Source organism: Cenococcum geophilum (assembly GCF_001692895.1).
Source record: "Cenococcum geophilum 1.58 unplaced genomic scaffold K441scaffold_18, whole genome shotgun sequence".
Taxonomy (NCBI): Eukaryota; Fungi; Ascomycota; class Dothideomycetes; order Gloniales; family Gloniaceae; genus Cenococcum; species Cenococcum geophilum.
This window is the reverse complement of record NW_027137576.1, coordinates 2,040,813-2,065,718: the sequence shown is the minus strand read 5'-3', so window position 1 is coordinate 2,065,718 and position 24,906 is coordinate 2,040,813. Positions and strand designations below refer to the sequence as shown.

Here is a 24,906-nt window from a genome sequence, read left to right as displayed (position 1 = left end):
GCATTAACATCTAAAATTCATGCAAGCCGGTCAAGATGCCTCGTTTCGAGGGCGTCGATGCTTCAGCAAGGTAGATTGGGATCAGTGTAGCGAGCGCACCAAATCCCGAACCTTGGAGAATACGGACAACGATGAGCATAGTAACGTGGATGCTCCCTGCAGCCAGAGCACCTCCAATGACACTTGTAAGCGCTGCGACAAACAAGGTCCATTTCCGACCTATCTTGTCGGCAAGAAGTCCACCTCCAAGCGCTCCGACATAAGCTCCGAAGGAGAGTAGAGCATTAACGGCGCCGAGAATATGGTTTGTGTATGCCGCTCCTGGACCCCTAGTGGACAAATTAAAGTACTCGTGGGAGCCAGGTTGACCGATACTGGTCGCAAAAGCGGCCAAACCTGCAGGGAAATACTTCTGTTAGCACAACAACAGTTTTGCTACGCACAATGACGGAAAATACCGAAGCCGTATGTAAAGCTCCCAATCGCAACGATCGTGCCAACGGCAATGTTGTACAGTCATCTGCAAAAGATCGTTTAATCGCGCCAAGCCCACGAACAGCCCGCATCGCACCCCACCAAAATTTATAAGAGGTGCAATGCTAGCTATTCAAAGACCTAGCAACCATCAGTAAACAGCCGTAAGTAGCTTAAAATGAAGCTTAAGTCTAGCCTAATTAGGATAATTATATAGGATCTTCTGTAGTGTTTTCTATGGCTTCCAGCAAACGTAATAAGCCAGCTAAGCCGCTAACGCGCGTACTAACGCGTCCTAAACCATTAAAGAAGCGCTCCCATTTAATATCGACACCCTCTGTACCGGTACCTAAGAAAGTAAGACCTAGGGCAGCGCCTTAACCTACACGTGTTTCCCCACCTCTACGCCCTAAAGTGTCACCATTCACGCCATTACCGCTAGCGTCTGCCTAGCCCCCAGTAGATATAGATGCAGAAGATAATAACGAGGGAGAGGAGGACGTAGAGGACGATGATATAGAGGAGCCGCCAGAGCCGCTGGTGGTAGTACGTTTTATAAATATGTAAAAGGCATTTAATGGAAAGGAGGTTCTACCTAGGTCTTAATTAGCAATATTAAACCAGAATATACTCTACCTAACTGCAATTAAGGCTTAGGGGGAAAAGCTATTAAGGGATCTTTTACTATAGAAGTTTATAGTCCAGTAGCTTAAGGTAATTGCCTTATATAAGAACGCGCGAGCTTATAACTTCTATTAATAGCAGATTAATAACTACAAGAACCTTTTATAGGCGGTTAAGATTATAAAGGAGTGGCATTTATACTAGCCATTAAAATCCTTAAGGCTTAACTTTACATTAAGTTTAGTTAAGGAGAAGGAGGTAATTCTAGCGACACCTGTACCTACGTTAAGTTAGTAAGTAGGTAATAGATTAAAAAGAAGAAGGACTGCTATATAGGCTTAACTTAATAATCTGCCTAAGTTACTTGCCGCTAAGGAGGACGCCGGTAATTATATCCCTAGGATAGCTAATAGGTGGTCTTATTTAAATAAGCACTGCAGTAACTATCCTACGACTTATTGGCGTAATAGTTAATTATTAACCTTACCAGATTACGTCCTCTATTATTATCCTATTAGCTTAGAAAATATAGCGCGTTGGAACCGTAAGATATTAAAGGGAGAGTTTACTGTAGATTAGCCTTCGTAGAATATTATCGTTCAGCTTATAAACTGGAAAGAGAAAGGCCGCAAAAGTAATAAAACAGAGCAGCTAAAGGAGAAGGATGACACCTTTAACAATCTTCTTAAAGCTCTACTATTTAAGGAGCTTAAGTCTTAGCCTCAGCCTTAACCTTAGCTTCCTATGTACCCTCAGTACTACCCTCCGCATCTATATTTAACGGTTAATTAGCCTCTTAATTCTAGCCCCGTCCGGTTAGAGACAGACCTAGTTAAGCTACTTGGATTCTTCTTTAAATGTAACGGAACCTTATAGCAAGTACTACGGTGGGCTCGTTAATGGGCTAGGTGTGTAGGTATCGAATAAAGTCAACAACGTAATAACAACTGGTGGAGTGGTTGCCCAACAGATTAACTCCAATTGTATTCTGAGAATCACTACAAGGAAGGAACTATCTAGGTAGGGACTGAGGGTCCTTAAATACATAACCGTACTCCTATGAAATCCTCCTTGTACGTGATGTACGTGTTATACGTGTTGTACGTACGTTCCCTTCGTACACTGCGTACACTGCGTACAACATCATGTGACTCGCTTACCATTCCTCGTCACATGGTTCTACCGGATCCATACTGGACCGTGCTCGCATCAACCAACTAGCTTCTTCCGACTCCTCTCCGAGTAGTCGTAGCATCGTACTTAAAGCGTCCGTAACATTAAATGGCTTGCTAACTAGCCAGGGTTTAATAACGAGCAGTAGAGAGAGATTCTTAAGCCAATTAAGATAAGGTTAATGGACAAGATATAGAATATTAATATATTAAAGGCGTTAAAAAGGAAGGGTAAAGGCATAACCGATGGGATATAGGAGAGGTATAATTTTAAGATAGGAATGTTGGCAAGGATAAGAGGCAAGATTTCTACCTTTAAGCTATTAAGGCAGTAAATAGATTTAAACTATATATCCTACGTTTCTATAATGCGCCTCCGCGTAAGCTCCTATTAATTAACTGATGGCAAAGTATAGAAACGCCTTAAAGCTCTTAAACGTCTTTGCTAGTTAATAGTTCCTTTTAACCTATGCCTTAAGGTCCTTAAACGTCGCCTTAATTAGGTTATAATCTAGTAAATATAGTAGTAAGAATATAAGTAGTACGCCGTATTCCTTATATAGATCGCGGAGTCGTGCTAACTTATAAATTAACGCGTTATTTAGAATAAGAATAGATCGTAGCCTAGGGTATGGTGTATAATAAGGGAGTACCTACTGCTCTAGAAATAGCTTAAATATCTCTGCCGTAATTAAGCCTTGGTAGATAAGGTAGCTTAGGTATCCATTAACTAATAGCGCTAGTAGGATACTCTACCTCTCTAACCTCTTAAACGGGCGAGAGACCTTACATTCTCTTCTAATTAGCGCCCAGCCAAACTTCCTATCGCCCGTCCTCTCATTAAAAGCTAACTTATTAAGAAAAACCAGCTAATCTGCCGTCCATATTGCCTGTCTACTAATCTATAATATGCAAAGCTCCTGACTTCTCTCTACCGCGTAAGCCTTAACAGCCTTCCTTAACTAGCAAGCTCTTAATAAGGTACGGCCAACGGTAGCTGCGGAGACTTAAAGACCATATTCATTAAATAGGAAGTCCTGCATCTCATTAAAGTAGGCAGTAGGTTAGTCTTTAAGAAAGTTAAGCAGCCTCTATTACCGGTAACGCGTTAGTAGAAACTTAACACTAAGCAATATTAGACTTATAAGTTCTTAATAGGCCAAAAGCAGCTTTGGTTAACCTTATATAAGACTAGCTGGCGCATACGGCTCACTATAGAGGTTAAGGTTTAATTGTATCTTATAAACGGTAGGACAAGACACGTTAATAGCCTTCGAAATAGCTGGCACTTCCTTACCAGCTTCAATTCTAACCCTAATTCGATATACAACCTCAGATGCGAGCCTTCTGCCCATTTTAGGCAATAAGTAGTGGATTAAATGCGTTACATAGCACCTCTTATAAATTTTGGTGGGGTGCGATGCGGGCTGTTCGTGGGCTTGGCGCGATTAAACGATCTTTTGCAGATGACTGTAAACGCTTGTATTCGTTGTTTTCGCGATAATAAAGCAATTGAAGAGACAGTAAATGATCACTTGAGAATTAGATTTGGGATGACTCGCTTTATCTACTCGACAGAAGACTCCGCTCGAGCAGGCCCTAAGGAAAGCTGCACGAAGCTATGACAAGGTGGATAGTACCCCGGATAGTCATCTATTTGCGATTATTTAGTAGCTATATAAGAGCTTTCTTTTTAGAGATATCTTCTATAGTAATTAAGTTTACATATATACTTAATATAACCTTAAATTTACCCGTATTGTAAGTATTTTCTACCTATATGTTAGCCTTCCTTTATCCCATGCAACGCTGCTTCGCGTCCAACGGTTATCGATAAGGATCAGCCAATCAAATCGTTAGGATCAATGAGCCGTAATAAGATATTTGAGGCTTTTGATATATATATAAAACGCTGTAAGAGCTCAATTTTTGGTGGAGAGTCGTGTAATATGTGAGCCCCAGCACTCGTCCTTCCTACAGAATGGAATTCTATAGACGCTACAGCCAAACAAGGTTCTTCCACAGACGCGTCTGCGAACATTTGAAAATGGTGTTCGCGCACGGACCAACTCTCGTTGGACGCCAGCGTTGCATGGGATACCTTTATTAATTTATATACTTTCTATTAGACTTATAAATAAAAGTACGAGTCCAGCCAGCTTGCTGCGCTGATCATTCCTATCGTCTGTTGCAAGTATTACCAAGCAGATAACTGAGCGCATGGGCTTCAGCCTCATAACCCTTAAGGTCGGTCGTTCGGTGAAGCTTTTTGGCACACCGCGTCCCATCGTTGAAGAGCCATTAGCGGCATGGCCACGACGACCTCGGAGCGTACTTTTCAGCACGCCGGCTCGGTCCCGAAGCCAAAATTAAGTACCCTTGGTTGACTTGCACTCCCTTTATGGGGGCCAAACACAGTGACCACGAAAGGCTATCTAGAGCAAGCTGCGGCTTCATCGGGCTTTTTGTATGGCCGATCGCGATGGCTGGGAGCTTGCGTCGGGCGCGAAAATACACTTTCAGGGGATTGCAGCCTATGTCTATCGGTCTATTTTGACATTTTGCCTATCGTGCAAAAGGTATAAAAAGACTTTCCCTTCGCCTTCACAATCCAAACTCCAGAAATTCAGCTCTACAGTTCCAGCCTCAAACATCACCTTCAAATATTATCTTCGAATATCACCTTCAAATACCCAGCTCTAGATACATTGGCTCACATATCCCGTTTCCAACAACCTATTCTTAACACCCACCAAATATCTATTTTCATATACCCATTAAGACTCACCAAAACCATGTCTGCCCTCCCCAAAATCGCAATCATCGGCGCCGGCCCCTCGGGCCTCACCCTCGCCAACATCCTGCAACGCCACCAAATCCCCTTCACAGTGTACGAAAGTGACGCGTCCCCGCACGCACGCAACCAAGGCGGGAGCCTCGACCTGCACCCGGACGGCGGGCAGCTCGCAATCCGCGAAGCGGGGCTCTGGGCCGCCTTCACAGCGCACGCGCGGCCCGAGAGCGACGTGCTGAAAGTCGTGAAGAACGACGGCGAGGTGCTGTGGGACGGCAACGGGCCGGATGCGCGCGCGGTGCCGGAGGCGGAGAGGTTCGCGCATCGGCCTGAGATCGACCGCCAGGCGCTGATGCAGCTGCTGCTGGAGCCGCTGGCGCCGGCGGCTGTGCGGTGGGGCAGGAAGCTGCAGGAGGTCGTGCCGGCGGCGGGCGGGACGTATGAGCTGCATTTTGTGGGTGGGGTGGTCGAGACGGGGTTTGAGCTTGTTGTTGGTGCTGATGGCGCGTGGTCGAGGGTCCGTCAGCTGCTGACGGACGTTAAGCCGTACTATTCGGGCATCAGTATCGTGGAGCTGTGGGCGCTTAATGCGGACGAGAAGAATCCGTGGCTGTCGCAGTACGTGGGGAAAGGAAGCTGCTTCTCGTTCGGTGAGGGCCGCACCATTCAGGCCCAGCGCGTTGGGGATGGTAGCATTCGCACGTATGCCTGTCTCCGGAAGCCGGAGTCATTCCTGAAAGATTGCGGGATCGATTGGACGAAACCTGAGACGGCGAGGAAAGAGTATGTGGAGCGGTATTTCGATGACTGCGGGGAGGATTTGAAGAGGATGATTTTGGAGAGCGAGGATGAGTTGATTCCGCGCACGCTTTATATGCTTCCCGTCGGTTTCCGCTGGGAGTCTCGCCCGGGCGTTACGCTGCTCGGCGATGCAGCGCACCTCATGACGCCGTTCGCTGGCGTGGGTGTCAATGCCGCGATGACCGACTCGCTGGATCTGGGACGATCCATCGTTGGTTATACGGAGACGCCTCACGAAAAGAGCCTTGTGGATGTAGTCAAGGATTACGATTTGAGACTTTTTCCACATGGGGAAAGGTTTGCGCAAAAAACCATGAACAGTATGAACAAGCACTTCAGTGCCACTGGGTCTGAGGAACTGGTTCGACGATTGAGGGCAGCTCATGGGAAATAATGATCCAAAATCAAGTTGTGTGTGAGATATAATGTGTTGATCGCGAAGCTTAGGTACAAAGAACGGAATCATGGGAAATAATGATCCAAAATCAAGTTGTGTGTGAGATATAATGTGTTGATCGCGAAGCTTAGGTACAAAGAACGGAATCATGGGAAATAATGATCCAAAATCAAGTTGTGTGTGAGATATAATGTGTTGATCGCGAAGCTTAGGTACAAAGAACGGAATCTAGGATAGACAGGAATAAGTTGCTGAAATTAAAATTATTCTTCTAGTTGTACTTGCAGCCTTAAGGACGGCGTGACACCTTGTCGAAGGAAGCTTTACTTAAGCTTTGTAGAGCGCCAGCGGCTGTGATTAAGCGTAAGACAGTCCACTATCGTGACTGGGGGTTTCTATCATCCTCGTAAAGCAAGGGAGCACGTTAAGAAACAACACCCAAAGTACTTTAGATAAGAGGACCTAATTCCCTATCCTAATAAATACTATAGACTGTCTGGGATCGTTCTTTTTGGCTATTCGTCCTTCAAAAACCACGTAGTAACTGTTTACGGATGTTTCCTGTTGCCATACACACTTGAATATTCCGGGGAACTAAATTGTCCTGTGACTTTTTATTTTCAGTACCAACCGCCAACCCTATCAAGCTTTAAGCTCTGGGGTTACTCAAATCATACAGCATAAGCCTATCCGCGGCCGCTTCTCCCACCGATCCGACCCGCTAAATCGAATCAACTCGGACGAGTGATCTGGTGAATCGAGATCCGCCAGTTAGCAACGGAGGTATTCATTCCGCAAGCTTAAAGTCGTTGACCCAGTTGCCATCCCTATCCATCTCACGTGCGAGTATCTTGCGCGACCCAACAATAACCACTGCAAAGGCACGGAAATTTTTGTCGGCAATCTCCTTTTGCACGGTGGGCCCTTTAATATAAGACTGAAGCTGCTTGCGGACACTTCCAGATATTGAATCATTGCGTTTTCCATCAATCCAGTTACGGATCGTACCTGATCGGAATTGATCGCCTCTGAATTTTAGCCCAAGAATCTTGTTTAGCCCCATGGCCTTGAGCCGTTCCGCTTTGTTGATATCCTCTTCTCCCGTAAGTCCCAAGTAGCGGATTTGGATGTTCTTGAACTCAATGACAGTGTAGAGTTTCTCATTATCTGTAATGAGGAGATCGACAAAACCTATGTTATTAGTCCACTATATAGGTCAGCTTTACGTTAGCTATTATAGTATATTAACAGTAATCTAACCTTCCTAACTAGGAATTCAGCCTTGGGTTTAATGGCGGGGTTCTCGAGAATCGCGACTTGGATGCTGCTTCGGTGGTGTCCCTCGTTCTTTAAAAATGCGTCTCCGATAACATCATACTGTCGCATTAGGTGGCAGTACGCAGCAAGTGCACCCATTGGGTTCCCAGTTCGAGCAAGAGTATATAGAGTATTTTTGATGGAGTTGTACAAACCAAGTCGATCAAGGAGCGCAGATCCAAATCTCGTCGCAGCGACAAGGTTAGGTATCTTTATGAATTTAGAGGGATCGTCCGAATCAAACGTTAGGCCACCCATGTAGACCATCAAGGATCGCCATGCAGATATGTCATCTTCTCCGGCAGCCTCGGTGTTCTAAGAAGATAGGAATGTGAGATTCATACTTATAGTGTAAATTTTCCTGGTAACAACGAAGATAACTTACTAGTTGGGGTAGACTAAAGCTGAGGAGCACTTCCTCAAAAGGAATCTTTTGGTAAGAGCCATGCTCGTCCTTTTGAAGTGCAAATTGCATATCTTTTACGGCCGCAGGCGCCCCTGCACAAATCCGTAAGAAGGGCTCGGAGACTTCTGAGTTTGGGGGGTTCTTAGTTTTGGGCCTTTCTTGTAGCTTAACTGACTATATATCCAATAATTAGTATTAGAGTTAGGTGATACCTCTGTTTACTTACTTGAAGATATGAAAGAGCAGTCTGTGTATTAAAAACCGGGTTGACACGCCGTTCCTGGCAAAAGTGATAACCGTTGGCGTGGTGTTCTAATTCCCTAAGGTGCTTTTGCACCTTTTCCTTATCATCACAGATAACTGTTAGCGCTCCTAGCACGTCGGATCGAGTTAATCCGCAAATGGTTGAAATTTTTGGACTAAAGGAGATGTTTTCATGGTCGTTGGCGCCGCTAGTAAGGCCGCTTAGAAGGAGAGGGGTGACTCCAGTAATGTACGCTTGTTTAATACCATAAGACCACTTCCCGCCAGCTTTGACATGGGACCAAAATGTCTTTAGAACACGAAAAGGCTCGGTATCGGACCACGACCTTGGATCATGCGGGTCCATATACTCGTTGGCGTAAGCATCGTATTCATCCGCTAGCAAATAGATCTTTAGGCGTTAGGATAATATAGTGTGTAGTAGGCTAGAACAAGCATACCCCTTGTACATCCCATAGGGGATGGTGCTCCTCGCCTCTATTGTGAATACCTTGAAGCGTAAGATTAGCAGCCACAACAAGGCTTATAAGATTTCCGGCCGGGTCGTTCTCAATAAAATTTGAGGTTTGCGATGCAAACGATTCGCCGAGATCTTCAGCGTAATTGACCTTGAACACCGACAGCCCAAAGTTAATTGATCTCCTAAGTGACTCCGCAGATTCGTTAAGATTGTAAGAACGGTCAACGCAGGAGAAGTCAAATTCCAAAATAAGATATCGTCCAGGCCGAACTATGCCATTTTTAACAGCTTTATCCACGTTAAGATCCTAAATTTAGCGTAAGTAAATGTGTGCACGTAAATCTTGTACTAGAAGTATTCCACACCCACACACCTGGAAAAGCTCGTTGTATTGGTCGCGGAACTCAGATCCATGGAAGTATCGCAGCATAGTGACGGTGAGCGACTTTCCAAATCGCCGAGGGCGGCAGACGAGCTTAATCTTTGCCCCCTGTTCAAGCTCAGGGATAAATTCCGTCTTGTCGAAATATGCCTTTCCAGGGACCCGGCGGATTTCACGGAAGTCCGACATACCCAAGGGGAACTCTTTCAGCTCGCCGGATACCACGAGCTTCGAGCTCGATGGCAATGGCGCAGTGAAACTTGTGCGGCATGCCACTAGAGGAATCCGTTTTATGCGAGCACGGCGGTGCGGAAGGAGGGAAGCGTGGGAAAATCGGAGTGTGAAGCTCGTTGGAACGGCGGAGCGCCTGCATAGGCTTATAAGCTGATTGCCGATCATCGGCATAGCAAACGAGTGGAGCAGCGAGAGAAACGGCTGTGAAGAAGGTATATAACTGGGATGGACGCGACGCGGCGCGTGATGAATGTGAGAAAGCTCGGTTGATGCAAGCTTGGCGTAGGCTTGGCGCCTAAAGTCATGAAAGTAGTGGGTGTTGCTGCCTCGCAGTTTGACAATGAGGGTGATATCAAAGATGGTAGAAGTGACGAGATAATAGATGCGAGCTTATAGCCTGTTTGAAAATGGTTATGTAGAAGTGAGTTGGAATTTTAAGAGACGGTGGCTCGCCGTCTGTGGTGTTGCCGGAAGTAGTAGTTAAGTAACGTATGTGATGGGGTTATGAAGGTGACCCTGGCTATGAAGGGTTTGAACATCAATACTTGAAAAGCAGCACAGGCAAAGCAAGCGCATAGACAAAATTTGGTTGCAAAACCTGCAAACCTTCATAACTAGGTCACCTTCATAACCCCATCACATACGTTAAATGAAAAGAAAACCGCGCAATTAAAGTTAAAAATTTCAGTCAGATCTCATTTTAGGATATACGATTCTCAGCTAGTACCTTTATAATATCCTTAACTAAAAGGTTCGTTATAGAAGAGCCGCAGCTAAGGCGGAGAATCTCGGAGTACTCCTTTTATACGCCCTTTTAGGACTTCTTTACTGCAAAAATTTAATCTACCTGATCCACTTAAGCATTTTTCCCGCCTAAAAAAGAAGAGGTAATAATACAACTCCGAAGCCTTCCTGCGAACAACGCCAAGCCATCTCTTGAGGAACATCCGAGCGCTCAACCCTAAAATCTATGCATCCCACACTCCCAACCTCTCCCCAAGCCAGCACAACCGTCACGGCCTGACTACGTTACCACACCCCCACGCATCTGACTGAGCCTAAAACCCGCACTTAATAAGGCGGCCTAACTCCTGCCACTCCCACACCCCCTTCCACCTCCCCCTCATCATTCTCATCCTCATCCCCAACCTCAATCGCATCCAACAACCCACTAAAATCCATCCTGGCCCTCCCGCGCCCCCTCACACTCCCACTCCCACCGCCATCCTTCTCCCGACTTCGACTCCCACCCCTCTCACCACCCCTCCTCAAGCTCCTACTCTGCCGCAAACTCCCCACACTCCCATTCAACCCCGCCGCCACATTCTGCGCTCGTTGCGTCTGGGACGCAGGCGCCGTGCGCGGCCTGCCAGCCGGCGAGACAGACGCGTCGCGCAGCTGGGGCGGGAGTGGGGGGACAGGGGGCACCGCATCGGTGTGAGGAGCGAAGTCCTTAGCAGACGCAACGGCAGCGGGGGGTTTCGGCGTTTTGTCGCCGTCGCGGTCGGCAGAGGCGTCGGCGGTGGCGAAGGAGAGCTCGGAGACGGAGAAGTCGGCGCTGACCATGCTGTCGCTGCTGGTGTCATTGGGGTCGGCGTGGCGGGCCAGGTCGCGGCGGAAGAGGGGCGGGCGCGGGGACGAGCCAGACAGCGCGCGCTTCAGGTCCTCGACGCGGATTGTGGAGCNCATGCTTGAGGTGCTGAGCGGGGTGGCAGATGGGCTGCCCCGGCGTGGGGAGGGGGGGCCATTGTGCCCGACGAGGCCGTAGGCGGCGGAGGGCGGGCGGCTGTGGTGTTTGTGCGCGTGTGGGGATGTCGGCGAGTGGTTGTCCACTGTGCCGTTGGGGGTGTTGACGGCGAGGAGGTTGCGGTGGCCTGAAGTCGTGTTGGTGCCGGTGCGCGAGCCGCTGATCGAGGCCGACGAGCTGCTGTCTTTGGCCGTGCTGGCGATGCAGGCGTCTTTGGTCCAGTCTGATAGAAGTTGTTCCCTGATTTTGGCGGGTAGTGTCGTCTTTGGTTTGGGGATAGTGGGAGAGATATTGAGCGATATGGAGAATGAGCGGCCGGGTGAGCTTGGAGGGCTAGACGGAGGCGAGTACAGAGCTGACGAGTAGCCATCGGCTATCCTGTCTACCAAAGCTTCTCGATTGTCGAAAGGCTTGAGAGTTTCTGTCTGCACGATTTCCGCCGGAACCCTTGTGGAATTTGCAGATCCCACGGGAATATCGATGCGGTTCAAAGGCATAGGGGGCACACGAATGCTCTCTAGCCACAGCCCTTTGTCGTTCCTCCGCGATATCTCACTGTGAAGGGCTCTTCCAACAGAAGAAACCTCGAAGTCGAAGGCCATGCTGAGCGCCCATAGAGAGCCATGCACAAGACTGCCAATCCGGATTTTCGCTTCAGGGTGGTCGATTGTCTGGATGTCCTCTTGTAGTCGCATAATCATTGAAAGGCCAGTTCTGGCACTGTTCACCCCCAACTTTTGGACTAGATTTGCGAGCAGAAGATGCAGTAGTAGAATATCTGGCTCCGAATCCACATATTGATGTGCGTTTTCGTAGACAGCAAGATGTAATAGCGTGAGGAAAGTCTTTTTCTGTCGCTTGGGAGACTTCTCTCTCTGAGACGCGTTGGACGCTGCTCTTCTCGCCATATTATTGCCCTTCTCATTCTCCTTCTCTTTCTCCTTCTTTTCTGCCCTTGAAGTTCGGCGGTCCTCTGCTACCCGCAGATTACCTTTTTTCAGCTCAAGGTTGAGCCACGTAAGCAATGCATCAACGTAAGCTTTCCGCACTCTTCCGCCAGGATCCCGGAGGAGCCACTGTGTCCCTTCCCAAACCGACACTTCTACTTGACTGCGACTTACAGCGTTCGTGGAACCACCCGGCCTCCGGGTGTTGGCGACAGTCAGGATTTCCTTGACAGCTGCTAATGCAGTTAATCTGGCATTTTCAAATGAGAAAAAGTTGTCCACATAAGCCGGCTTTCCGTGCAAGTTTGCAGAACTGGCTACCGCGTCGATGGCTGCATTTGGGTCTTCGATGGCTGCCGCTGCCGTTGGGACACCGGACAAAGGTGAAGGCTTCAGCCTCGACAACAGCGCTGAAAGCATATCGGAGATTTGGTCTGTGTAGTAGACATGGGTGGCAAGGCTTCCCATAGCTTTTTGCAGTGTAGCTAGCAACTCGACTCTAAAAGGCGAGGGTTCCTTCACCATCTCCATTACGACTCCGCCCGTCAAATTCCCAGAAGATGATGATTTGGTTGCAGGGTTCTTCAGCTCTGTCCCGGATCCTACAGCATCCGTCTGTTGATGGTGAGGGTGGATGGTTGAGCCACTTCCTCCAAGTTGAAGCAGCAGTAGGGTATGCGAGATTAGCCCGATCAAGACGTCCATAACACTGAGGCCTATGAAATTGATGGGTGAGCTTAATAGGTAGTCAATGATAGTTGCCAGCACAAGTTGCCTTTCCATGTCTTCTTCAACAATGGGACTGCGAATGAGTGCCTCCATAGTACTAACAAGAATGGTGTATCGGTCCTGAACGGGAGCCCAACCACAAATCATTGCGAAGAGTGCCGTGGGCCAGCTTCCGGTATGTAAAGGCCGATTTTCGCGACTCGTAAAATGTTCATGCGGTTTAACACGGCTCCCGATAAATTCGAGTACTGCAGACGTAGCGAGTCGAAGTTGACCCCGGTTAAAGGCCGTGAAAATATGCCGTAAGGCTTGCAGCGCGACCACGCCAACGTCCTCCTCTGCCAGCTTGTCTGCGTCTTCTGTGGTCCCAGATGCGGCAGCCGGATCTCCTTCGACTGTTTCAACGGTCCGAACAGTGGATACGCTCTGCCTGCGCCGATATGCGATTTCCTTATCCAATTCCTCCTTTTCCTGCTCGCGGTTCTCGAGTCGTGTAAGATAATTCCCCTTTTCCGAATATATATTTAATAAAATGACAGGTATCATAACAGCTAATTGCCTTCCGGTCTCGGCCGCCAATGCGTCTGACGATGCTACCCCTTTTATCGCTTCCAGGCCTGCTTTTCGAAAACGTATTGCCACAGGCCAGCTGATGGGTGTTTTGGTATGTGATACAGCCTCCTTCGATGCAAATTCGGCATAAAGCTGCACTGTTTCCTCATATCGCCTGATGTAGTTCTGGTCTGCAGCTAGAGATGCCGGGTCTTGGTGTGCGCAGAATGTCTCGAATGTAGGGACGGACTCTTCAACCATGGTAATATCGTTGGACCGAAGAACGGTGCGGAGGATGCGCAGGACTGCGCCAGCGTATAAGGGGAGGTCGCGCGGACATTTTTCGATGAGCGCCTTGAGTATCTCAAGGGTGACCTGGACATTGCTGTGGAGAAAGATTGTTAGTTCAAACGTTTGACAGGTGCTCAAAGATAGCCATGCTCAGGACTAGTTCGAAATATGTATACCCTATCCGACCCTTCCAGACATCACTAGTAGTGCGTTTGTCCAAAAAGTCACCAACTTTTTGAAGCTTGCTCCGTCGCGTGCTAGTATAATAGAGCAGGTAGCTCAGCTCGCTAGAGTTCGGCTTCACCTCCACAGCATTCTTCTGGAACTTGGGATAGCATTTCAGGACCAGAACCTGGTGCTTGGGTCGACATGCCTGGCGTGCAGCGTGCATCGAAGACGTTGGGACCGACTCAACGCGGATTGCGTGGGAACGGGGGATGACGGCTACGAGGGGGGGGATGAGGACGGTCTAGTGCGGCGGGACTCGAGCCCTAGTAGATGCTAGAGTGGTGAGGAAGCATGGGCTTCAATGTCCCTAAACAGTGGTAGCGTGGTGAGCGGATTTATGGTGGCACAGATACAAATGTGGTCACTTTCAGTCGGCTGTCGGGACCTGACTTTGCCCTGTATTATCAACCTTGTCTGCGCCAAGAAACCGATGACGAACATCAAGGGAAACCACCAGCCAGCTATCACCACTTGCCTAGTGCCTTCAGCACGATTAGACAATTCTTATGCTTTGCTTAGATGGGAGAAACTATCTTGCGTTCCCTTCAGCTCCCTTTTGATGCTGCGGCACCGGCGCCCGCCTTTGGACCCGCTGATTTGAGCATGTGCATTTTAAAATACCCGAGGTGCTTTTGACTCGTCCTCTGACACGTGGCCTGCAGGTACAAGTTCCCAGGAATTCTGAGCGTCGCGAACTCTGCATCTTCTGACCACTAGATGAGGTTTCGACCTTGTGCTAAGGAACTTACGAGCATTAGAGGTACCATGGCATGTACACACAATTATAAGGACAGGCTGTGAACAGCTAGGTAGAGGCAGCTAATCATTCCATCGTAGCTCACACTTTCACCCAGTTAGTTTGTGGTAAGGCCCCTTACTGAAATCGTATAAGATTTCAGTTTCAAGCAATCTAGTGCCATGTATCTCCCAAACCATCTCGATTTCTGACATATCGTGGAACTAAGATTCTTCTGTCAAATCTAACCCGGCTCTAACATCTACACCGCTACGCATCCCTTCTTGGTTTTCTACGACCCTACTCTTTCTTTTGCAACCGCCTTGTCGTGCGGCCCTTTATTACATCCTCACATATATGCTCTAGAGTCTTTTTCCTTTTTGGTCTCAAGCCAGCGGACAGACCGAATGGAAGAAACCACACGAAGGGAATCTATAATTTCCCGGCCACTCTACTCCACCCGCCAACTCTCCACCTCATCGCCCCCGCCTCATCCCAACCAACTCAATCCCCTCCTCCCCCCGCCCTAACACTACTCCTCCTAACCGCCCCGGCCCCCGCTCACTCCCTCACCCTCAACCCCTCCAGCCCCCCCCCCCCCCCCCCCCCCCCCCCATCCCCCCCCCCCCCCCCCCCCCCCCCCCCCCCCCCGACACTCTCATCACCATAATTCCCGCCCACACTCTCCATCGTGAACGGGCTCGCCCTAGGGGCATCCAGCACCGCCAGCTCCTGCGGCGCAAAGTATCTGGGCAGCAGCCACGTGCGGACCGGCACGAGCAGCAAAATAATAATCGGGAACCCGATCGCGGCAATCGTCTGGGTGATGGCGAACGTCGCGCCGAACCCGACCAGCTCGAGCACGACGAACGCCCACACGGCGCGGCGCGGGATGCGCTTCAGCGGGTCCGACCCCGACGTCAGCGCCTCGTCGCGCGCCAGGAAGAGCAGCTTGAGCGTGATGCCGTTGGCCTCGAGGGCCTGCACGCCCATGACGAAGAAGAGGCCCGCGAGCACGGCTTGCGGGATCAGGTGCAGCACGATGAGCAGTGGGCCTGTCATCGTGCCGAGGGTTAGCAGGCCCTGTGCGAGGTTTGAGACGCGCTGCTCGACGACGTGGTCGGTGATGCGGCGCGTGTGGCCTTTGTGCTCTTCGGCGGCGTCGGAGACGGTGCGAGTTGCGCAGAGCGCCGTGGTGTGGAAGGGTGCTTGCGGGATCAGGCCGTTCGGGAAGGGGATCCCGAGGAGGCCGGCTACGCCGGTGGTGAGGCCGAGGAGGAAGAGGTCCCAGTGGAAGCCGGCGGGTTTTCGGAGCGGGAATTCGGTGCCTTGGGCTATAAGGGACGAGACTTGGCGGGGTTAGATGGTGAAGGGAACGGGGATGGGGAAGGGCTTACCATTATGATCGAAGTAAAAGAGGATGGCAAGGAGAATAGCGAAAGGAATGGCGACGAAGACGTCGCCAATGGAGATGTCCCAGAAGTCGATGAACCAGCCGCGGTCGGTGGTTGGGAAGAACGCTTTACTCGTCGGGAGAGTTAGGAGGGTTACACCTCGCATTTTACCAATGTGCGCAAAGCCAGTGAAGAAGATGACGGTCAACGGGGTACCATAGTCTTCGATGAACTTCCTGATGTGCCGCTGAAATAGGCTACTGTGTCCAATAATGCCGCAGCCATACGCGACCATCAGGACGAGCAGCGAGATCATGATGGAGAGGTAAGCGGAGGTGTCGCCAGCTTGCCATTGGCGTGTCAGGACTTGGATGCCTTTTTGAAGGTAGATGAAAGCGACGTAGAAACCGAAGATATCGCAGGAGAAACGAGTCACATATTTGAGACCATTACAGGCATTGGTAATGGCAAGAATCCAGTGCATGATCAAAGACCAGCTACACTAAATGTGAGCAGGTTTGAACCACGATTAATATTAAAATATACTTACATGCCAACCCACGCCATGAAGGCGAAATAGTTAGTTCCGCGAGGAGTGATGATGTCGTAAACGGTGTAGTTAAACACAGTGATGGGACCTTAGTAGTATTAGATTGCGACTTGCATCCAATTCCACTTAATTTCGTGTCATCTTACCCGTGACGCCCACTATTACAAGAGGTTGGGCTGCAGCGATGGCAAAAACCACGGCTCCGAGAACAGATGCCAGAAGGACTTCGTTAACGCCAAAGCTCATGTTTGTCTTAGAGAACATGTCTAGAGAAAAGGCGAGTGCTGGTAGAATGCTGGAATTTGAATCAGTTTTCCGCGAGCTCAACCACTGGTGCGCTCGCAGGGGCAAAGGGGAGCATTGACATCGTTCAGTCACCGATTTTTACGTAGAGGGTTCACCGAGAGGCGATGAAAGTAAGTGTATGACAGCATTTCAGTGATACATACTTCGCAAAATACATGTAAACGGTAGCCGGCACAACTCTATAATCCCAGGCGTCCTTCCAGTCGCTCCAATAGAATGGAGCTCTTCTCCTGACGTCATTGATCATTCCACGAAATAACTGTACTCTCCACCATTTTTTCATCGTCTTTGAACCACGAGTTTGTGCCGAGGATCGAGAATTTTCTCGACTAAGTCGTTCTTCGCGTTCGGCAGGGCGAGGTTTGGTGGGAATGAAAGGCACACGCGACTGCCATGGCTTCTTCGATTTCTTGGACGAGGTCGATGAAGGCATTGAGATGCCATGATGTTGAGTCGGAACAGTTATTGTCTCCGATGCTGGCATTGCGAAAAGAGATGAAGGATATGAGCTGATTGAGGGCTAAAGGTTAGGGTCTTGCGCGTGGACAGAGACTACGAGGCAATCCAGTTGTTAGAAGGACGAAGCGTGTGACGGGGCAATTGGAGATTTCTACTCTAGATAGAGGTTGATTGGGTCTGGAGGAAGGGACATCTTTGATTATTTGCATGGGCGCAAGGCCCACCCAATTTAGTTGTGGCCACGCGAAAATGTCGCAAACCCCGTCCCACGTACAAATTTATACAGTATAAAAGCTCAGTTTTAATAGCACTACTAAATCATAATTATAAAATGAGATGCTATAAATATATATAGACTAATTAAATATACAAATCTGAGGTATTTTAACTTTTAGGCCCTTTCTATCTTTGTGTTAATGTATTTAATCTAGTATACTAGTATTAAATATTCCCGCTATGATATACTTTACTTAATCCCTCACACCTTATGGCCCAGGAGTGATCGACGAAGCCCGGCTATCTGGCTCTGGTAGTATCTTTGAGATGATAGTTGATATGTAAGATAAATAAGGCTCGTCTATAAGTATAAATAACTAATATTAACAGGTGCTTGGTATTACTTTGAGTTAACTACGAGGATTCTATTTGAGTGAGAATATATTCTTAAATATAATTCCAACTCTATATAAATGAAAATCCCCGTGACGTTTCGCACTTAGTTAGATTAGTCCTCAGCGTTCAATCCCACTGGCTCGCCTACTAGAGGAGTGAGGCCCAACCGCTTAGGTCCCTGGTCCTACTAGTGTCCCTGGCATTATACCGCTCCCTATCCTTCCTAATCTTGAGTTCTGTGTATCGAAGGGGTATACGCGTATTATTTAGGGGGTGTATAATTATTTGGCGGCCAAAAAGAAATCAAATATTCTAGAGATAAATAGGAAGTGTTACGGGACTTACTAAGTCGCTTGTTTATGCCTAGACCTAGCACTAATACTAAGTAATAAGAGCTAATAAAATATTAGTTATCGGAAATATATCGGCAATATAGTATTGCCAATATTAGGCAAAAATAATAACTAACTTTATATAACCTTATACTATAATAAAGCCTTATTGTTTTATATTAGTAGGAGGGGTACTTAGGCAGTCTTTTTAAGCTTAGTATAACAAAGCCTTATAGGAAATACTACGGTAGACTTGTTAATAGGCTGGGTATATAGGTAAACGAGAAGTTAATAATATAATAACAACTAGTAGAGTGGTTGCCCAATAGATTAACTCTAATTATATTCTAAGATTTACTATAAAGAAGAGAACTATTTAGATAGGGACTGTGGTCCTTTAAGTATATAATACTGCGCCTAAGAAATGTACTAAGTACGTTAGTACGTTAGTACGTCAGTATATTACGTTCCTACGTTCCTATATTTCTACGTTCCGAACTTATAATATAACTAACTATATAACTCGGCTACCCCTTATCCTATAGTTTAACTGGCTCTAGTACCTCCTATATTTCTACCACTAGCCCGTTTATATCTCTTTTTAGTAGTTCCACTACTGCCGATATAAGGTCCGTAATACTATCCCCCTCCTTTTTATCTTTGTCCTTAAAGATATCTCTTATCTCTAAGTCGTCTATTAGAGGTATAGCATTCCTATCTTTAATTTAATGACCTTTATTATTCCTAATGCCTCCTATTAAATCCTTTGCGTTTAACCGTTATAATTAGCTAGTAACATTTATTCTTTTATTTAGTAAAGTTATACTATCCTATTCTTATTGTATAGAGAAAAAGTTAGTATATATTACGATTATATCTCCGTCTAGTTGCCAATCTTCTTTCTATACTAAGTGTTACGAACGCTTTAAGTACAATGTTATGACTACTTGGAGAGGAGTCGGAAGAAGCTAGTTAGTTAATATAAGCACGGTCCAGGATGGAACCCGTGGAACTATGTGACGAGGAATGGTAACCGAGGTTACATAAGGTGCTACGTAAGGAACAAGAGGAACGGGAGGAACTCACGTACCTTATATACACTGCGTACTTCACGTACAAGAAGGATTTTATAGGAGTACGGTTATGTATTTAAGGACCCTTAGTCCCTACCTAGATAGTTCCTTCCTTATAGTAATTCTTAGAATATAATTAGAGTTAATCTATTAGGCAACTACTCCACTAGTTATTATTATATTGTTAACTTACTTATAATACCTATATACCTAGCCTATTAATAAGTCCACCGTAGTTCCTACTATAAGGCTCCATTACATAATTACTACTATAGTTATGGTTTTAATAAGTCAAACAATATACCACTAAAAGCAGCCACTATAACGCCGTTAACGGCAGCAACTACTTTAAGGTTAAGTGGAGATATAAGTATATAAGATACTAACTCACAACTAGTTACGGTTGGGCAGTTATAGGAAATTATTAATAGGTTAAACGAGAATAACTAAACACTTAAAGAAAGACTTAATAGGATTAGAGTAGTAAAGGTTAAGTTACCTTTAATTAAATAATTCTTAGGGGAGAGATTAAAGCTTAAAGGATTCCTAACGTAAATACATTTAAAGTTATATAAGAAGGGGCTAAGTTAGCCACAATAATGGATTAGATAGCCTACGTAGGACTATTCCTAATAGGTTAGGCACTTAAATAGTTTAAACCCTACTTAATAGAAATATAGACTAACGGAATAACTACTACTAATTAAGAGGTATAATTTGTGTTTTCTAGCTAGGCAAAATTCACGGAATAATTAACACAGATATTTGGGGACCTAGAAGCAACAACTATAGTAAAGAGAAAGCTTTAGGACCTAACACAGCGAACTTTAGTAATTAAGTACACGACATAGTTTTAAATACTTGCTATATAGGTTAAATAGAATAATAAGGCGCTTATAGCATAGTATAAATAGGGACTTAAGGCTAAAGTCTAGGACGTAATTATTCTAATAGAAGATGCGGATACCCTAAGGGAATTAATAGATTAAGCAATTAAGATTAATAATAGGATCTTCTAAAGGGAATAGGCTAAGAGAGGTTAGGATAGAGTTCTATAGTTATATAAGACGTAGAGTACGTAACAACTAAAGCTAAATTAGAAACTATGGTATGGCGTAGAGCTAATAGACCTAAGTAGTACTAGAGAAACCTATAAGAGATAGGGAAAGCAACTATAGAAACCTAGAAGTTAAAGATTAAGTAATTATAGGACTAAGGAACATAGGCTAAACCAAGGATCTTAATAGCGGAAGACGTTTAAGCGGACTCTATAGTAAAAGCAATAGTTTAAAAATAGAGCTTATATAAATTATGGAAAACAGGGTTATTTTATTAAAGACTATAGAAGTAGTTAGAGTTATTACGTAGTAAAGGGAATTAGACTAATAGTATATAATATATATATATAGAGGGATAATAGTGTACTATAAGGAACAAAAGAGTGTTTAATTAGAAGTTTTGCGTTTTATTATAACAATATATACCAGATTTATAAAGACGCTAAGTACGGTGTAAGCTATTAGCTATAAGAGCTAGAGTTAAAAGGACTTAAAGGAACTAAAGAGTTAGATAAAGAATAAGATCGACTCTATAAGCTAGATTAAGATATTATAGTAATATGCGGATAATAATTAGTAATAATAATAGAGTCGGAGTACTTATTAATTAATAGCGATAAGGATAGTAAAGGAACTAACTAGGGGTATCTAAACCTTAATAACGTAATAGAAGTAGAGACTAAGACCGCTATAGAGCAAGGTTTAGTAATAGGCATTATAATACCATTAGATATAGCATCCATTGCTTTATAAGACAAAAGGAGCAATATTTAAAGATAATTAAGCAAGCAGATAACTACTAGTGCTAGCTTACCACTTAATAAAGGCAAAAGGCTAAAGGCTTAAGATTCTTAAGACGAGATAAAAGACGACTAAGATTCTTAAGAAGAGATAAGGTATACTTAAGGACCTATAACAGACGCAAACCAATAGAGTAGGGCAGTAGCTTAGTTCAAGAACATATAAATAAGCTTGGGATAAGTGTTCCTAACGGCATAAGATTCTTAAGACAAGATAAGTGAGATTTAAGACTTTTAAGATGAGATAAGAATACTAGTAAAGCCTAGTTAGACTAAGGCTGGAGCGCAGCTTAAGAAAGAGGCAAGCTTAGGATTAAAAAATCTAAGGGGTTAAGAGTTTGGAGTATAAATAAGGACACCTATAAGTAAGAAGTAAGCGGCTTTGCTATAAATTAGAGAATCTGTAATATAAACAGTAGTTAGATTAGGAGATAGATATATAGACCTAGAGGACTTACTAGTTAAATAAGATATTTAGACTAAAGATTAAGAATTTAATACTAAGATTAAGAAGTAAGAAAACTTTAAAGATCTACTTATAAGACGCAAAAAGAAAGAAACTATAGAGGAATTTAAAGTAAGAATTACCTTATAGCAAGAACAGAAACTAGATAAGAGATTTAGTATATTAGGATATATAAGGGATAAAGCACTTATATAAAGAATTACTAATAGACCTAAGATAGGCACACTAAGGGCTAAGTAGCTTACTAAACTGGAATAAGAAGAGGATCTAGGGATTTCTATTAGGTTTAAAGAACGATATATAAAAGGCTATTATAACGCAGTAATAAGAAGATACTTCCTTACGGACAGACTGTATACACTCTAACAGCTGTACTAAAAGTGGTATAGGCAACGACATAATAATAAGTGGGAAGATTTCTATATGTAGTTGGACGAAAAAGTTATCCAAGACCACCTAATTACGGAAAAAGCAATAAATTATATTAAGGGAGCCTTAATTATAATATTAAAGGATCTAGAGAAACAATTAGAGGACTAGAAAAGCGAGAGGCGTATCTTAGTACCTATAAATAAAGTTATAACGTTTAGATTAGTATAATAGAGGTTTAAACTTAAAGATAAAGATAAGTTAAGAGTTAACCTAAAGCACCTAGCACACTACACGCTATTATGGATTGCATGCGTAGATAATATATATAAGATGCATAAAAATCTAAAGGAAAAGAACTAGAAATACCCTATAAGGATATACTAGATAATAGAGGAATAATAGTATAGGAATGCTAAGTATATATATAGCTGGCATTTAGCAGAAGTCTAAAAGGAAGGAAGTTTAATACTTTAACTAGAAAGGTTCCTTACGGAAGAATGCTTAGATAGATAATAATAGTAGAAATGTCTAGAGAACACCTATCTATGGTATATTAAAGACAAAAAGTAAACTAGGCATTAGCTAAAGAATAAGCTAAGTGTAATAGGATTAAGTAGCTAATAGTTAGGAAAAGTAGAGGCCTATAGGACCAGAGGGAGCTAGTAGTAGAGCCTTAGACCCTTAAAGGAATTTAAAAACGACACCTAAATCTAAGAGTTAAATAGCAAGATCAGCAGTTTAAAGTATTAGTAGATAGTGGAGCAATAAGGAACCATATTTTACTAGTAGCAGTTAAAAGAATAGGGCTACCATATAGGCAAAAAGAGCACCCTTATCTATTAGTAATAATTTTAGGAGATCCAATAACCTACGGAGGAGGCATTATTAATCTTAAAATAGGACTAATTTAGATAACTATTAAAGGGAGATAAGTTAAGATGTCTTTTAATATATTACCATTAGAGAATAATAAGGCAGTATTAGGAATGCCTTAGTTATAGGAATATAATCTAAAGATTAATTAGGTTATAGGTTAGGTTAATATTAGAGATATATAATAACATAAGATATAATAATAAACTAAGTTAGTATAGTACTAAGTCGGAGCGACATATAAGAAAACTAATTAAGAATTAAGTTATATACTAAAGAAATACCATAAATATGGCAAAAAGTTATAGTTACTAGAAAGTAAAAAGCTATTAGAGTATATAGCATAGGACTATAAGATAGAGTTAAAACTAGGAATAAGTCTAAGGTTTTACCCAACCTATAAGTTAATAGAAAAAGAGTTATAGGCACTTAAGGAGTTTGTCTAGAAAAATCTTCGAAAAGGATATATTAGACTATTATAGTTATTAGCAGGATATCTAGTACTATTCGTACCAAAGAAGAATAGAAAACTTAGGCTATGCATTAACTATAAATAGTTAAACAGCATTACCAAAAAGGATAGGTATTCTTTACCCTTAATTAGCAAAATCCAAGATAGGATCAGCAATGCGCAAATCTTTACGAGGATAGATCTAAGATGGGCGTACTATTAAATTAGGATTAAGAAAGGCGACAAATAAAAGGCAGCCTTTAGGTTAAAGGAAGGACTATATAAACCACTAGTTATGCAATTCAGGCTTATAAACACACTAGCAACGTTTTAAAAGCGTATTAACAATATACTAAAAGAATACTTAGATGAATTTATTATAGTATGTCTTAATAATATTATTATCTACTTAATAAGTAAGGAAGAATATAGAGAATACGTTAAATGGGTCTTAAAGAGACTACAGGAAGAGCAGATACTAGTAGTAATTAAGAAATACAAGTTCTTTACCAGGAAGACGGATTTCATTAAATTTATTATTAAACTAGGCTAACTTAGTATAGATCTAAAGAAGATTAAGGCTATAGTAAATTNGNAAGAACTAGAAAATNTAANANAGTTAAGGTTATTTNTAGGNTTCTGCNANTACTATAGAAGGTTTATAGCTTAATAGTTAAAGGATATTAAGCCACTTACAAGATTAATAAAGAAGAAAGAACTATAGGCATAGGGAGAGAAATAAAAGGAACTATTTAAGAAAATCAAATAGTTGTTTACCTAGGAGCCAGTTCTTAAAATCTATTAACTATAGTTAGAGATAGTGGTCGAAACGGATATATTAGACTATATACTAGGAGCGTGCTTTCTATAGAAATATAAAGATAGATAGCACTTAGTGGTATACTATAGTTAAAAAATAACACTACCGGAACTAAACTATAACATCTATAACAAAGAGTTATTAGGTATAGTTACAGCACTAAAGGAATAAAGATTATTCTTATAAGGTATAGAAAAACTATTTATAGTTAAAATAGATTATAAGAACCTAACGGGGTTCCTAATAACAAAAGAACTTAATTATAAACAGGTTAGATGGGCGGAGATACTTACAGAGTACTATTTTAAGATTTAGCATACTAAGGGTATAGAAAATGCACAAGCAGATGCTCTAAGTAGAAAGACTAAACTATAGAATAATAAAAAGCCATTAGGGGCTTTATTGCGAAAAGACATAGACGGATTAATTAGATACAATTATCCAAAAATTACAGCAATATAAGAAGAACAGATCTATAATTTACTAGAGAGTAATTAGATATAAAAGATCTAAAATATATAGGTAGAGAATCTAGACTTAGAGTAGTATAAGAATTAAGAAGTAATATATATACCAAGATTAATTATAAAGGAGTTTATTAAGTCATTTTATAAGGGACTAACTTAAGGACATAACAGAGCTACAGGCTTAGTATTAAGACTTTAAGAGGAGTATATCATTAATGGAATCTAGGGTTTAGCACGGAAAATTACTAAAGAATATCTAGATTGCTAAAGAAACAAACTAATAAGGTATAAGCTATATAGAGGGCTACAACCTATTAA

At 43.8% G+C, this 24,906-nt stretch overlaps 6 protein-coding genes across 6 annotated transcripts; 1 reads left to right on the top strand and 5 right to left on the bottom strand.

The window, feature by feature from the left end:
* Positions 1-10: 10 nt before the first annotated feature.
* K441DRAFT_557616 (putative sugar transporter) lies at positions 11-516 on the bottom strand (the record flags this gene model as incomplete). Its single annotated transcript, XM_067643382.1, has 2 exons — positions 11-396; positions 459-516. Coding segments are annotated over 2 exons (444 nt in total), but the record flags the coding sequence as incomplete, so codon positions are not given.
* Positions 517-3,451: 2,935 nt separating this feature from the next.
* Positions 3,452-3,634, bottom strand: K441DRAFT_717901 (uncharacterized protein; the record flags this gene model as incomplete). The annotated part of the gene is made up of 1 exon (XM_067654002.1): positions 3,452-3,634. A coding segment is annotated over one exon (183 nt), but the record flags the coding sequence as incomplete, so codon positions are not given.
* A 1,107-nt stretch (positions 3,635-4,741) lies between these two features.
* K441DRAFT_610191 (FAD/NAD(P)-binding domain-containing protein) lies at positions 4,742-6,259 on the top strand (the record flags this gene model as incomplete). Its single annotated transcript, XM_067645530.1, has 1 exon — positions 4,742-6,259. Exon 1 carries the CDS (start codon positions 5,066-5,068, stop codon positions 6,257-6,259), a length of 1,194 nt encoding a protein of 397 aa, XP_067504620.1. The 5' UTR covers positions 4,742-5,065.
* A 790-nt stretch (positions 6,260-7,049) lies between these two features.
* Positions 7,050-9,496, bottom strand: K441DRAFT_677010 (DUF1703-domain-containing protein; the record flags this gene model as incomplete). The annotated part of the gene is made up of 6 exons (XM_067651018.1): positions 7,050-7,469; positions 7,523-7,894; positions 7,965-8,159; positions 8,212-8,640; positions 8,690-9,016; positions 9,083-9,496. The coding sequence occupies 6 exons, from the start codon at positions 9,494-9,496 to the stop codon at positions 7,050-7,052; spliced, it is 2,157 nt and encodes a 718-aa protein (XP_067504619.1).
* Positions 9,497-10,012: 516 nt separating this feature from the next.
* Positions 10,013-14,049, bottom strand: K441DRAFT_696029 (uncharacterized protein). Its single transcript, XM_067652854.1, has 2 exons — positions 13,768-14,049; positions 10,013-13,685 (listed from the first exon to the last, which is right to left on the bottom strand). Exons 1-2 carry the CDS (start codon positions 13,980-13,982, stop codon positions 10,397-10,399), a joined length of 3,504 nt encoding a protein of 1,167 aa, XP_067504618.1. The 5' UTR covers positions 13,983-14,049; the 3' UTR covers positions 10,013-10,396.
* A 685-nt stretch (positions 14,050-14,734) lies between these two features.
* Positions 14,735-17,444, bottom strand: K441DRAFT_705290 (uncharacterized protein). Its single transcript, XM_067653584.1, has 6 exons — positions 16,949-17,444; positions 16,646-16,794; positions 16,500-16,587; positions 15,953-16,446; positions 15,210-15,904; positions 14,735-14,931 (listed from the first exon to the last, which is right to left on the bottom strand). The coding sequence occupies exons 1-6, from the start codon at positions 17,287-17,289 to the stop codon at positions 14,905-14,907; spliced, it is 1,794 nt and encodes a 597-aa protein (XP_067504617.1). The 5' UTR covers positions 17,290-17,444; the 3' UTR covers positions 14,735-14,904.
* Positions 17,445-24,906: the final 7,462 nt, after the last annotated feature.

What these genes read in the sequence shown, in the direction of transcription:
- K441DRAFT_705290 (XM_067653584.1), bottom strand. Translation starts at nt 17,289, where the DNA reads ATGCCAGCATCGGAGACAATAACTGTTCCGACTCAACATCATGGCATC. An exon ending in GTTTACATGTATTTTGCGAA is followed by an intron (nt 16,795 to 16,948) that starts GTATGTATCACT and finishes TTCAAATTCCAG; the next exon opens with CATTCTACCAGCACTCGCCT. An exon ending in GGAATTATGGTGATGAGAGT is followed by an intron (nt 14,932 to 15,209) that starts GTCGGGGGGGGG and finishes GAGACCAAAAAG; the next exon opens with GAAAAAGACTCTAGAGCATA.